Source organism: Giraffa tippelskirchi, chromosome 13, assembly GCF_054371585.1.
Source record: "Giraffa tippelskirchi isolate mGirTip1 chromosome 13, T2T-mGirTip1v1.2.pri, whole genome shotgun sequence".
In the NCBI taxonomy this organism is placed as follows: Eukaryota; Metazoa; Chordata; class Mammalia; order Artiodactyla; family Giraffidae; genus Giraffa; species Giraffa tippelskirchi.
In genome coordinates, this window is record NC_137287.1 from 115,891,141 (window position 1) to 115,903,761 (window position 12,621).

General features: G+C 54.0%; 1 protein-coding gene across 2 annotated transcripts; it reads left to right on the forward strand.

Annotated features, from left to right (window-relative positions):
• The first annotated feature begins 1,965 nt into the window (after window positions 1–1,965).
• Window positions 1,966–9,269, forward strand: MMP9 (matrix metallopeptidase 9). 2 transcript variants are annotated; one of them, XM_081561069.1, is made up of 13 exons: window positions 1,966–2,124; window positions 2,635–2,867; window positions 3,222–3,370; window positions 3,670–3,798; window positions 3,887–4,060; window positions 4,167–4,442; window positions 4,848–5,024; window positions 5,147–5,302; window positions 6,043–6,328; window positions 6,451–6,590; window positions 7,028–7,178; window positions 7,271–7,374; window positions 8,953–9,269. In XM_081561069.1, exons 1-13 carry the CDS (start codon window positions 1,987–1,989, stop codon window positions 9,069–9,071), a joined length of 2,232 nt encoding a protein of 743 aa, XP_081417195.1. In that variant the 5' UTR covers window positions 1,966–1,986; the 3' UTR covers window positions 9,072–9,269. The 2 variants fall into 2 exon arrangements, with proteins under 2 accessions (XP_081417195.1, XP_081417196.1); XM_081561070.1 differs by having other exon boundaries at window positions 4,269–4,442.
• Window positions 9,270–12,621: the final 3,352 nt, after the last annotated feature.

Sequence of the window (12,621 nt, forward strand, 5' to 3'; positions counted from 1 at the left end):
CATTTCTTGAGGCCAGCTTTTGGAACTGTGGAAGCTGATGTCATGGCTACGTCTGGTCATCAGGTAGTTAACTTTTCACCTGGTGGAGGCTTCAGTATCCATAAGACAGCTCACAGGATATGGCTCAGAATATTATCTATAGCCCTTGAGAAGAAACTAGAAGCCCTTGACGTGTTTAATGACTAAACTACTATCATTTGGTCTCCTTGGGCTACTTTCCTCTGTTTCTGCATATTCTCACTTTTCTGATTAAACTTATTCTTTGGCTAAAGTTTTTCCACAGACAAAAGACAGGGTGAGGATATGGGGGCTGAGGGCAAGGACCACAGGGTCCTGCTCTGTTTCAAGGTCACACAGCAGATTAGAGTCTAAGACGCCCCTCTTCCGATTCCAAGTCAGATTCCTGGTTTTGGCTCAAATCATGAAAAGTGATCACAGCCATCTCTTGAATATTTGCAACATACACGGTCCTAGGTATTTTATGTGTTTGATCTCATCCCCACATCAATTTAGGGACAAAGAACCCTTTTAAATGTATTTTTATTTATTTATTTTTCAGACTTCACATACATTTATTCAGTTGACACTGATGGGCAGTGTGAGGGATACAGATTTTTATTTTCTTCCACTCAAACCATCAGACAATTTCATGCTGCCTCCCCAAGTGGAGAAGTCTAAATCAATGCACACCCAGTGGACAAAGAATTATAGTCAGCAGCCCGCTGTACAGATATTTACACATAATTACAGGGCCCCTGGGCTTCCTTGGTGGCTTAGTGGTAAAGAACCTACCTGCCAATGCAGGAGATGCAGGTTCAATCCCTGGGCAGGGAAGATCCCCTGGAGAAGGAAATGGCAACCCACTCCAGTATTCTTGCCTGGAAAATCTCATGGACAGAGGAGCCTCATGGGCTGCAGTCCATGGGGTCACAAAAGAGTTGGACACGATTGAGTGACTAAACAACAACAGGACCCCTGCCATAGTATGTGCCAGGCTTGGCCCGCCCCGCCCCACCCCACCTCTCCAGTCTCTGCCCAAACCCTCCTCTCCCATCCCAACCTCATTGCCTTTATAAACTACAGTAAGTATCCCAGGGCCTGGGACATAGGAGACCACTCAGAGGGCTGCTGGCCCTGAATGGCAGGACCCAGCCGGCTATGGAAAAGGGGTAAAGTTCAAAAGGGCCCCTTTTTACAGCTGAGGAAACAAACTCACAGTGGTGAAGACATTTGCCCAAGGTACTGAAGGAATGAGGCCATGTCTGCTGGCTTCCAGACGCCACAACACTCCCGCCTTCCGCCCCGCCACCCCTCACCGCTGTGCTATTCTGAAGGATCCAGCCTGTTGAAGACCAGGAATTGTCTCCACGGAATTCCCCGATTTCCACCAAGCTGAGCCCACTCCTTCTGCCCCCAGGTGGGCAGGGAGAGGAAGCTGAGTCAAGGCAGGCTTCCAGGGAGAAGAGGGCAGAGCCTGGGAGTGTGAGGAGGGTCCACAGAGGGCGTCTGATCAGGAAGCGGGGGTCGTCTGGCTCAGAAAGGAGTCTTGGGAACTTTCCATCCTTTTCCCTTAGGCTGATCTCTCGGGGGTCTTCCGATGGAGGACTCAGGGAGTCCTCCAGCCAGCCCTGCCTCCCTCCCTCCCTCTCATGCAGTTCTCACAAGCTCTGCAGTTTGCAAAACCCAATCCTTCCCTTGTGGGCCTGTGGTTTCCTGTTGGGTCTGGGGTCCTGCCTGACTCGGCAATGGGGGCTGTGGGCAGGAGGGAGAGGGGGGAGGTGGTGTAAGCTCTTTCCTTGCCTTCTCATGCTGGGACTGCCCAAAACACACACACACACACACACACACACACACACACAGATGCCATCCCCTGAGTCAGCTCTTGCCAGTGGCCTGTCAGAGAGGGGCGGGGTCACTGATTCAGTTGACAGCCTCTTTAAAGCCCCCAGGAGGGCAGCTGCAGCCAGACCAAGTGCTATCCTCACCATGAGCCCCCGGCAGTCCTTGGTCCTGGCGCTCCTGGTGCTCGCCTGCTGCTCTGCCGCCCCCAGAGCACGCCAGCCCACCGTTGTGGTCTTCCCGGGAGAACAACGAAACGGCCTCACCAACAGGGAGCTGGCAGAGGTAGGCACACTCCCCCATCTAGAGTTGGGAACGGCTGGCCGGGAGTCCCAGGAAGGGCGCGGGATCTCAGACAAGACACTCTGGGGCTTGTTGGGGGGAGGTGTGATGGACACCTCCAGAGAACAGAGCACTGAGAACGGGCACCCGGAGGCTCTGGAGAGGGACTGCTGGAAACAGGCTAATGAGGGTTTCCTAGATGGGCAATGGGAAATGGTGAAGGGGCACTGGAAGGTTCTGGAGTGGCGATGGGCTGAGGGTGGACAGGGGTAAACCCTAGGGGGCCCTGAGGTAGGCACTGCACAGGGGCATCCTGGAGTGGGACAGAGCTGAGGATGTCCACATGGAGGGGAGATTCTTGGGGTGGGCACAAGCCCTGGTATCCAGGGTACCAAGTACTGGATACAGCGTCTTGTTGCTAGTCCCTGAGAGTCGGGAGGGATGGAGTCCTCGCCCAGTAGGGCAGAGAAAGGGCTTTGGGGCTCTGCCACATCTCTGCCCTTCCTTCCACAGGAATACCTGTACCGCTATGGCTACACTCCTGGGGCAGAGCTGAGCAAGGACGGTCAGTCCCTGCGGCGAGCTCTGCTGCGTTTCCAGCGGCGCCTGTCCCTGCCCGAGACTGGCGAGCTGGACAGCACCACCCTGAACGCCATGCGAGCCCCGCGCTGCGGCGTCCCGGACCTGGGCAGATTCCAGACCTTTGAGGGCGACCTCAAGTGGCACCACCACAACATCACCTACTGGTGCGCGGCTGGGCCCCGCGGGGCGAGCGAGGCGCAAAGGGTGGCGAGAGGGGGTCTCGGCGCGCCGCCCGTTGGGAACACGTACCTCTTAGGCCAATCCATGGCTTTCACTGAATGTGCCCGCCTTGAGGCAAGTGGCTCCCCCTCGGAGCCTCCGTCTCCTCCATCGGGGGAAATGGACCTCGCCATCTGACTCCAAACAGAAAAATGCGTCTGAAAGTGCTTTCAAGCTGAAAGCGTGGAGCGCAGGCAGCGCTGTCTATCTGAAGTCGCAAAGACACCGGGTGGCGCTGCTGCCCCGGCTCCTTTTTGCCTCTTACTTTTGCCCTTTATCCTCCTGTCTTTCCCCTCCAGGATCCAAAACTACTCGGAAGACCTGCCGCGCGACGTGGTCGACGACGCCTTTGCCCGCGCCTTCGCGCTCTGGAGCGCGGTGACGCCGCTCACCTTCACTCGAGTGTATGGCCGCGAAGCTGACATCGTCATCCAGTTTGGTGTTAGAGGTGAGACCGCGAAGAAGGGGAAAACCGGGAAAATCTGAGATGGGGACAGAAGTGGGAGGATCAAAGAGAGATGAGAGGAGGCCCTGGGCCTGGATTTCTCTTGCCTGTCCCCGAAGCCCTGGCGGCCGTTTGCCCTTATGGCGCCCCCTCCTGACCGACACCTCACTGCACTGGGACACCAAATGTTGGACAGCGGCTCTTAAGCCGGATTTTAGCCCGCAGTTAGGCCAAGGCCCTTGGGCAGTGCACAACCTGCGCAACCGTACGCGGCTCACTCTCTTCTCCACCCGCTACTTCAGAGCACGGAGATGGGTATCCCTTCGATGGAAAGAACGGGCTCCTGGCACACGCCTTTCCTCCTGGCCCGGGCATTCAGGGAGATGCCCACTTCGACGATGAAGAGTTGTGGTCTCTGGGCAAAGGCGTTGGTGAGACCCCGAGCTGCCCCGGCCCCCACTCCCTTCTCCTCTCACGCGCATCACCAGTCCCCCTGACCCCAGTCCCCCTTTCCCGCAGTGGTTCCGACCTACTTCGGAAACGCGAAGGGCGCCGCCTGCCACTTCCCCTTCACCTTCGAGGGCCGCTCCTACTCCGCCTGCACCACGGACGGCCGTTCCGACGACATGCTCTGGTGCAGCACCACCGCCGACTACGACGCCGACCGCAAGTTCGGCTTCTGCCCCAGCGAAAGTGAGTGCCCACCCTCCCGAGGGTCCAGAGCGCTGGCTCTTAATCCCAGTTCTGCCGCTGGTGCTGAGGGTGGCCTGCGAACCCCTCTTCTGTTCTCTGGGCCCAGTTCCCTCATCTGTGAGCCGAGGCGAGAAAGGGGAGGAGGACACAGGTGGCTCGTGGGTCAGTAAACTCGCGGCACCTTCAGTTAATCGTGTGGGTCTCCCAGGACTCTACACCAACGACGGCAATGCGGACGGCAAGCCCTGTGTCTTCCCATTCACCTTCGAGGGCCGCTCGTACTCCACCTGTACCTCCGACGGTCGCTCCGACGGCTACCGCTGGTGCGCCACCACCGCCAACTACGACCAGGACAAGCTCTATGGCTTCTGCCCGACCCGAGGTACGTCTGACCCATCTAACTGATTCAGCCTCGCGCCCTCATTCCGCGTTGGTTCCTGAGCGTGGCCCTTCCACCCATCCATTTGTCTTCCCGTTCCTGTCGGTGCTCAGGACAGCCTTGACTTGGCCTACCGTCACCGCAGCTCCTCCCCCAGCCTTCCAGATGCAGCCGCCGCATCCGCGGAGGCTTGGCCTTTCAGCCAGGCTTGCAGCCTCCTCCTAGGTCTGCGATCCCCAGGCCCCGCCCATCATTCTAGCCAGATGTCGGCGGTGCCCCATCACTCACCCTGGGCTTTTAAAATAAGCCTCCCAGTTTCTCTAGCTCCTCGATTGGCCCGCCCCTGGCTCTTCATTGCCCCCCACACCCCGCCTCCACTTGGCTCACCCGAGGCTCTGGTCTCTCCAGTCGATGCAACGGTGACCGGGGGCAACGCGGCGGGGGAGCTGTGCGTCTTCCCCTTTACCTTCCTGGGCAAGGAATACTCGGCCTGCACCAGAGAGGGTCGCAATGATGGGCACCTCTGGTGCGCCACCACCTCCAACTTCGACAAAGACAAGAAGTGGGGCTTCTGCCCGGATCAAGGTGGGCGGGGTGCCGAGGTTCCGAGGCTGCGGCCTCAGCCAGGGCATTGGTGACCGGGAGGGATGCCCGGGGCTGGGAGCTCGGCCCAGGGCTCCCGTCTCAGGCTCCCTTCTTTCATCCAGGATACAGCCTGTTCCTTGTGGCCGCACACGAGTTTGGCCACGCGCTGGGCTTAGATCACTCCTCCGTGCCAGAGGCGCTCATGTACCCCATGTACAGATTCACCGAGGACCACCCGCTGCATAGAGACGATGTTCAGGGCATCCAGTATCTGTATGGTGAGGGCGTGGGGGCAGGGATAGAGGGAGGAGAGGGAAGGGCTAGGTTCTGCCGGCTCGGAGCACTCTGAGAATAGGGAGGAGGGGAGAGTTAGAATTCCGATATCTATCTTTGAGAGCCCTTGAGGCCGGTGGGTACAACTGTTGACAGGTCAGTGCTTGGAGATGGTGATAAAGAGCCTGGACTCTAGAGTGAGAGGGACATAGGTTCAAAAGCCAGTCCAGCCACTATCCAGCTAGATGACTTTGGATAGGTTACTTCACCCCTCAGCTTCCTCATTTGTAAAGTGGGGCTAACACCTGCCTCATGGGGTTGTTAGGAGGCTTAAGTGAGTTAGAATAACGCCTGGCATATAGCAAGCACCATATAAATGTTTGATAGTCTTATTATTATCACCACTTATTATAATTAGTATCAAAAAAATGAAAATATTAAAGAATCTGCTTCATAGTTGTTTTTTCCCCCTTCTGAAGATCAAAGGAGCTAATGTGCGTTTATAAATCTCCCAGCACTGTTTGGCACCCAGTTTGAGAGCTCCAAAAAGGCTTCTCTGCCACCAGCCTGGGGGTGGGGGTGAGTGTGTGAAAGGAAGCTGCCAGCCCCGGGGTTGGGGGAAGGAAGGCTCCAACATCTGAAGTGGGGAGAGCGCCAGGGACCTCCAGGTAGGCACTGGGGAGCAGATACTCCAAAGGCACAGAGATGCAGGAACAGGGTTGTCTTACGCGGTATCTCTTTTCAGGTCCTCGCCCTGAACCTGAACCACGGCCTCCGACCACCACCACCGCCGAACCCCAGCCCACCGCTCCCCCCACGGTCTGCGTCACGGGCCCTCCCACCGCCCGCCCCTCAGAGGGCCCCACTACTGGCCCCACGGGGCCCCCGGCAGCTGGCCCCACGGGTCCTCCCACGGCTGGCCCTTCTGCGGCCCCGACGGAGTCCCCGGATCCAGCGGAGGACGTCTGCAACGTGGACATCTTCGACGCCATCGCGGAGATCCGGAACCGTCTGCATTTCTTCAAGGCTGGGTGAGGGGCGGGGCTGTGCGGTCGTGGGCGGGGGCTTGGAGGCTGGACCTGCCTGTGACTCCCCGCCCACTGGCCGTCGGTTCCAAGCTCAGTGCCCCGCCCCTCCCTTTTCGCGTCCCTAGGAAGTATTGGCGACTCTCTGAGGGAGGGGGCCGCCGGGTGCAGGGTCCCTTCCTTGTCAAGAGCACGTGGCCTGCGCTGCCCAGCAAGCTGGATTCCGCCTTCGAGGATCCGCTCACCGAGAAGATTTTCTTCTTCTCTGGTTAGTTTCCTTCTTCCCTCCCCTGTGCTGTGCTTGGTCGCTCAGTCATGTCCGACTCTTTGCGACCCTGTGGACTGTAGCCCACTAGGTTCCTCTGTCCATGGGGATTCTCCAGGCAAGAAGACTGGAGTGGCTTGCCATTTCTTTCTCCAGGGGATCTTCCCAACCCAGGGATTGAACCCGGGTATCCCTCATTGCAGGCAGATTCTTTACCGTCTGAGCCACCAGGGAAGCCCTGAACAAATTTAGCAGGACTGAATTTCAGCCCTCCTCACAGCACCCTGGCACAGTCCTACCGAGGGGCTCTGCTCCTTGGGCACAGAGACTGCGGGCACGCCTGGCTCGGAAAGGCCTCCTTGCGTTCTCCCTCTTGACATTCAAGGTGGGGGTGTACCCCACTCCCTGCCCCCAGACCGATGTGAGCCTCTCTCCGGCAGGGCGTCAAGTGTGGGTGTACACAGGCGCGTCGGTGCTAGGCCCGAGGCGTCTGGACAAGTTGGGCCTGGGCCCGGAGGTGGCCCAGGTCACCGGGGCCCTCCCGCGCCCTGCGGGGAAGGCGCTGCTGTTCAGCGGGCAGAGCTTCTGGAGGTGAGATTCCCGGGGACCGCCAGCAGGGGGAGCCCGGGCGCCATCCGCCTGCCCGCCGGCTCAGCACCTGTCTCCTCGGTGCCGTCCTGCAGGTTCGACGTGAAGACACAGAAGGTGGATCCCCAGAGCGTCACCCCCGTGGACCAGATGTTCCCCGGGGTGCCCATTAGCACGCACGACATCTTTCAGTACCAAGGTGAGGGCTGAGAGCCAGGGTCGGGGGGGATCCCTCCCAGAGATACCTCCCATGGTAGGTTCCCCTACCCTGTGTCGTTAGTCGCTCAGTCGTGTCTGACTCTTTGTGACCCCATGGATTGTCCCCGCCAGGCTCCTCTGTCCGTGGAATTCTCTAGGCAAGAATACTGGAGCGGGTACCCATTTTCTTCTCCAGGGGATCTTCCCCATCCAGGGATCGAACCTGGGCCTCCCACATTGCAGGCAGATTCTTTACCATCTGAGCCACCAGGGAAGCCCCTGCCTTAGTGATCGGTCAAATTCCAAGCCAGAAAGAAAAAGCCGGTGGAGACTGAGGCAAATGCCCCGCGTTGATGAGTTCCCTGCAGAGGCAGGGATCTTCCCAGACCATTTGAGGACACAGGGCCACAACCAAAGCTAGAACCCAGATTTCCTGCTTCCCAGCTGGAAGCTCTTTCCCCCATAGCACAGGACACCTGGTTTGCATGGAGGCTTTATTAGACCATATTTATCAAGTGCCTGTAATATACTAGGCACCATGCTGCCACTGGGGATACAGTGATAAGACATTTCATAGATGTGTGTGTGTGACTTTGGGCAAGTCACTGCTATTCACAGAGCCTCAGTTTCCCCATCTGTAAAATGGGGATGGTAGCTGGAGTTTAACCCTTTCTTTCTCTTTCCCACTGCTCACTCCCAATCAGTGGACAACTGCTGTTGGCTCAGCCTCCAAAATATTCAAAACCTCCTTTGCAGACACCCTAGTCCAAGCCACACTGGTTGTCCAATACCTTCAAATATATTTTCTGAGAGTAGGGAGGGGCTAGGAGGGAGAGGGCATGCAAGGTCAAAGGAAGTAATACAACCTGATCTGACCCCTCTCCTCCCCCCTCCCCATCCCCTCCCACTACTCCTGTCATTCCCTTTGCTCTGCTCCACTCACACCAGCCTCTGGCTGTTCTGTGAACACATCAAGGTCATTCCCAGCTTAGGGCCTTTGTGCCAGTTGTTCCCTCTGCCTGGAAGCTTTTTTCCCCAGATTGTCACTGGGATGCCTCCCTCTCAGGCTTCAGGTCTCAGCACTCAGGCCACCTCTTCAGAGAGGCCTTCTCTGGCCCTCGTTATCTATTCATTCGACTGCTCACTTACATTTCCTTCATCGCTTTCTCTATTGTCAAAACCAACCTCTTTTACTTATGCATTTGCTTGTTAATCATATGTCTTACCCCATCTGCGTGTAAGCACCCAAAGAACCGACATCATGCCTGCATTTTCCCTCTGCTGTATCCCCAGTGCCTCTAACAGTGCTTGGTATAAATGTTAGATGGATGAATGGGATTTGTTGAATGAATTGGTCTGAGTATCGACTGTGTGCCAGGCCCTGTACCAGTGCTTTGGACATGGAGATCTGTGCCCTCCAGCATCTCCGGGGTGGGGTGGGGAACAGACATGTCCTATGGAAACCTTGGAAAGATTTTGAAAGAGCAGGAAGCATGATTGTAAAGACCACACTCCTGTTTGAGTCCGTGTGTGTGAGAGAGCTGGAATCACCCCTCTTGGTCTGCTTTCTTCCTTGCAGAGAAAGCTTACTTCTGCCAGGATCACTTCTACTGGCGCGTGAGTTCCCGGAATGAGGTGAATCAGGTGGACTATGTGGGCTACGTGACCTTCGATCTCCTGAAGTGCCCTGAGGACTAGGGCTCCCAAGCCTGCTTCAGCACTGCAGTGGGGGCCCCCTGGGGGACCCTCCCAATAGGGAATGAGCCAGTCTGCCGGATCCCAACTGGTGGATCCGTTCTGAAGGACGAGGAGGAGGGGAGGTGGGCTGGGCCCTCTCTTCCCACCTTCCTTTCTTATTAGAATGTTTTTTAATAAATGTGGATTCTTTAACCTTGAGGAGCAGGTTTATGTATGGTATGCATGCCTGTATGTATGTATGTAACCAGCAGAGAGCTTACTATGCACCAGGCGGTGTTCTGAAACACTTCATAAATATTAACGTTCAATCCTTCCTATTAGGAAGGTATAATGTAATTATTCCTATTTTATAGCCGAGGAAATGGCCAGCCTAATATTCATTCATCAAACATTTATTGAGCCCTTACACAGAGCTGGGCCTTGTGCTGGGTCCTGGGGATAGAGAAATGAGTTGAATTACGTTTCTCTCCTCAAGGACCTCTCAGTGGCCCTCAAATTCTCAGGTGCATGAGAGCCCTCAAAACTTGCTTAAAATGCAGGCTCCAAACTCCATCTCCATTCTCAGAAAGTCCACCTTAGTTACAAGGGTGATGATTCTGCGGCTGGTGGGGGTGGTATCACACTTGTAGGTGTGACCCTTTAGTCTAGAATAATGGTGTGTGTGTGTGTGTGTGTGTGTGTGTGTGTGCGTGATTCTGCATGTTGTGGTTAAAGTCAGGAAATATTTCTCAGCCAAGATGACATCTGAGCTTGAACTGAATCTGGAAAGGTGAGCAAGAGTTTCTTCCTGTGCAAGGAGGACTGTCTTAACCATTAAGCCTAAATATGTTCCTACTCTCTAACCCTCACCCACGTGTGCACAAAACAACATGTATATGAATGTAAACTGCAGCACTGTTCAGAGACTGAGAAACTGGCAACAACCTAAGTACACAGATAGAAGGCAGTGGATAACGAAAATCCGGGTGATATACATGATGATAGGAATTACTCCTAGGACAGCACTGACCATATGCCAGGCACTGTTTCACATGCTTTAGTGCATTAACACAGCCAGTCCTTAAAACAACCCTATGAGAGAATGGATACATATATATGTATGGCTGAGTCTCTGCTGTCCACCTGAAACTATTACAACATTGTTAATCAGCTCTACTCCAATACAAAATAAAAAGTTAAAAAAAAAACAAATCACAACTCTATGAGACAGGTACTGCTCTTAATCTTAGAGGTACTATTACTCTTGCCATCACTCCCTCCCCTGCTTTATAAACGAGATAACTGCTGGCACAGAACTACATAGCTCACCTGCACTCTCTGAGCTGGTGAGTGATGACGCTAGGATTGGAATGTGAGCTCTTGGGGCAAAAGCTGGGAGGAGAAAAAAAAGCAAGAGGGCATTTCAGTTCAGTTCAGTCACTCAGTCATGTCTGACTCTTTGTGACCCCACGGACTGCAGCACGCCAGGCTTCCCTGTCCATCACCAACTCCCGAAGCTTGCTCAAACTCATGTCCATTGAGTTGGTGATGCTATCCAACCATCTCATCCTCTGTCATCACCTTCTCCTCCTGCTTTCAAGCTTTCCCAGCATCAGGGTCTTTTCAAATGAGTCAGTTCTTCGCATCAGGTGGCCAGAATATTGGAACTTCAGCTTCAGTCCTACCAGTGAAGAGGGCATTTGGGGCAACTAGAAATGGCTCAGAACTCCAATGTGTGGTGTGAGCAGAGAGGGCTCTGGAATGGTTGAGGTAGGGATGGGTGGTCTGTGCTAGATGAGAGAGGGTCAAAGTGGCAGGCTGAGGAGGATGGTTTTGATCTTCTAGGAAAGCAGAGGAACTTGACTGAAGGGTAGTTGCAGGTGAGTGCAGGTGATGGCCTTGGTCAGCTTTGATCATCATCCACACCCAGGGTCAAGTGGGAGTTTAAGGAAAGCTTTAGAGAACTTTCTCCTAATATTTCTGTGGGTGGGGCCCTCTCTCCTAACTCACCCATTTCTCACTCAGGAATGATCCACTCCCACTGGAATACAAATGTTCCTTAATATCACTTGTTTAAAATCTCTTTGGACCTCTCTCTCTCTCTCTCAGTTCTGTTCCATTTCTCTATTCCCCACCCCCAACTACAGGAAAACTTCCCCAAAGCACAGTCTAGACTCACTGTCTCCCATTCTCGCCTCAGTCGTTTGCAGCCTAGTTCCCACCCCAGTCCTCCACTGAAATCACTCTCTTTAACACCTGTGATCTTCCTTAGCCGGATGCAGTGGGTACTTCTCTGGGCTCATTTCATGCTATCTCTTGGCTTGTTGGACTCAGTGGATAATGCCTTTTCTTTCTGAAATTTTTCTTCACTTGGCCTCTGGGTCACCCCTTTCTCTGGGTTCTCTTCCTCTCTCACTGGCTAGATCTCCTGCTTTCCAGCCTCTAAATGATGGCATGCCCTTGTGTTCAATCCCTTGACGTCTTCTCTGTACACTCATTCCTTGTGATCTCGTCTAGTCCCGAAGCTTTAAATAGCATCTCTCTGCTGAAGACTCTGTAACGTACACCCCCAGCCTTACCCTCTCCCCTGAACTCTCAGACATCCGACTGCTGACTCCACATGATCCTTGGGTGCCGAAGAGGCATCTCAACCTACCTGTTCCAACTGAGCTCTTGGGCTCCACCCTCCAAACACACTCATCCATGGGTAGTCACCACGTTAATAAAAGACAACATCATCTGCCCTCAATCAAATGTAACACCTGATCAGCCCTAAAATCTAGGGCGCTGTTAAGCTCCTTATCCTGGCACACAGTTTCTCACCCTTGGTACTACTGAGAATTTGAACTGAATTATTCTTCGTTTTAGGGGACGGTCCATACATTGTGGGAGGCTTGATGTCTTCCTCCAGGAGGTAGTGGGATCCATGGACAGATGCTAGACCCATTTAGGGTCAGTCTTCCTCCCTCTATTGTGGGCCCTAACATACAGGCGAGTGAAGGGACATGATGGTGAATCTGTGGCTCAAGGCCATACAGTCTCTACCCACTGGATGCCAGTACCACCCTCCTCCAGTTGTGACAACCAAAAATGTCTCTGGATATTGCCAACTGTTCCTTGGTGGGGAACAGTGCCCCAAGTTGAGAAATATTGGTGTAATGTAACAAACATACAGACAGGTAAACCCTTCATAAGTGTACATTTCAATACATTTTCATAAACTGAACATGACTGTCTCATTAACATCCAAATCAAGAAATAAAATACTCTGAGCACCCTAAAAGCTTTCTCATGCCCCTTTTTAATCACTACCCCCTCACCCCTTTTGAACCGTAGTGTTGGAGAAGACTCTTGAGAGAAAATTCTGGGAGATAGTGAAGGACAGGGAAGCCTGGCGTGCTGCAGTCCATGGGGTTGCAAAGAGTTGAACATGACTTAGTGAAAGAACAACAAATACACTCTTGTGTCTGGCTTTTGTTCCATATGATATTTGTCAGGTTTATCCATATTGTTTGTGAACTATACGATTGTTCATTCCCACTATGGTACTCACTCTATGAATGTACCGCTG

Coding starts and splice junctions, on each gene's coding strand:
- MMP9 (XM_081561069.1), top strand. CDS start 1,987: ATGAGCCCCCGGCAGTCCTTGGTCCTGGCGCTCCTGGTGCTCGCCTGC. Junction 4,443..4,847: donor TGGCTTCTGCCCGACCCGAG/GTACGTCTGACC, acceptor TGGTCTCTCCAG/TCGATGCAACGGTGACCGGG. Junction 7,375..8,952: donor CGACATCTTTCAGTACCAAG/GTGAGGGCTGAG, acceptor TCTTCCTTGCAG/AGAAAGCTTACTTCTGCCAG.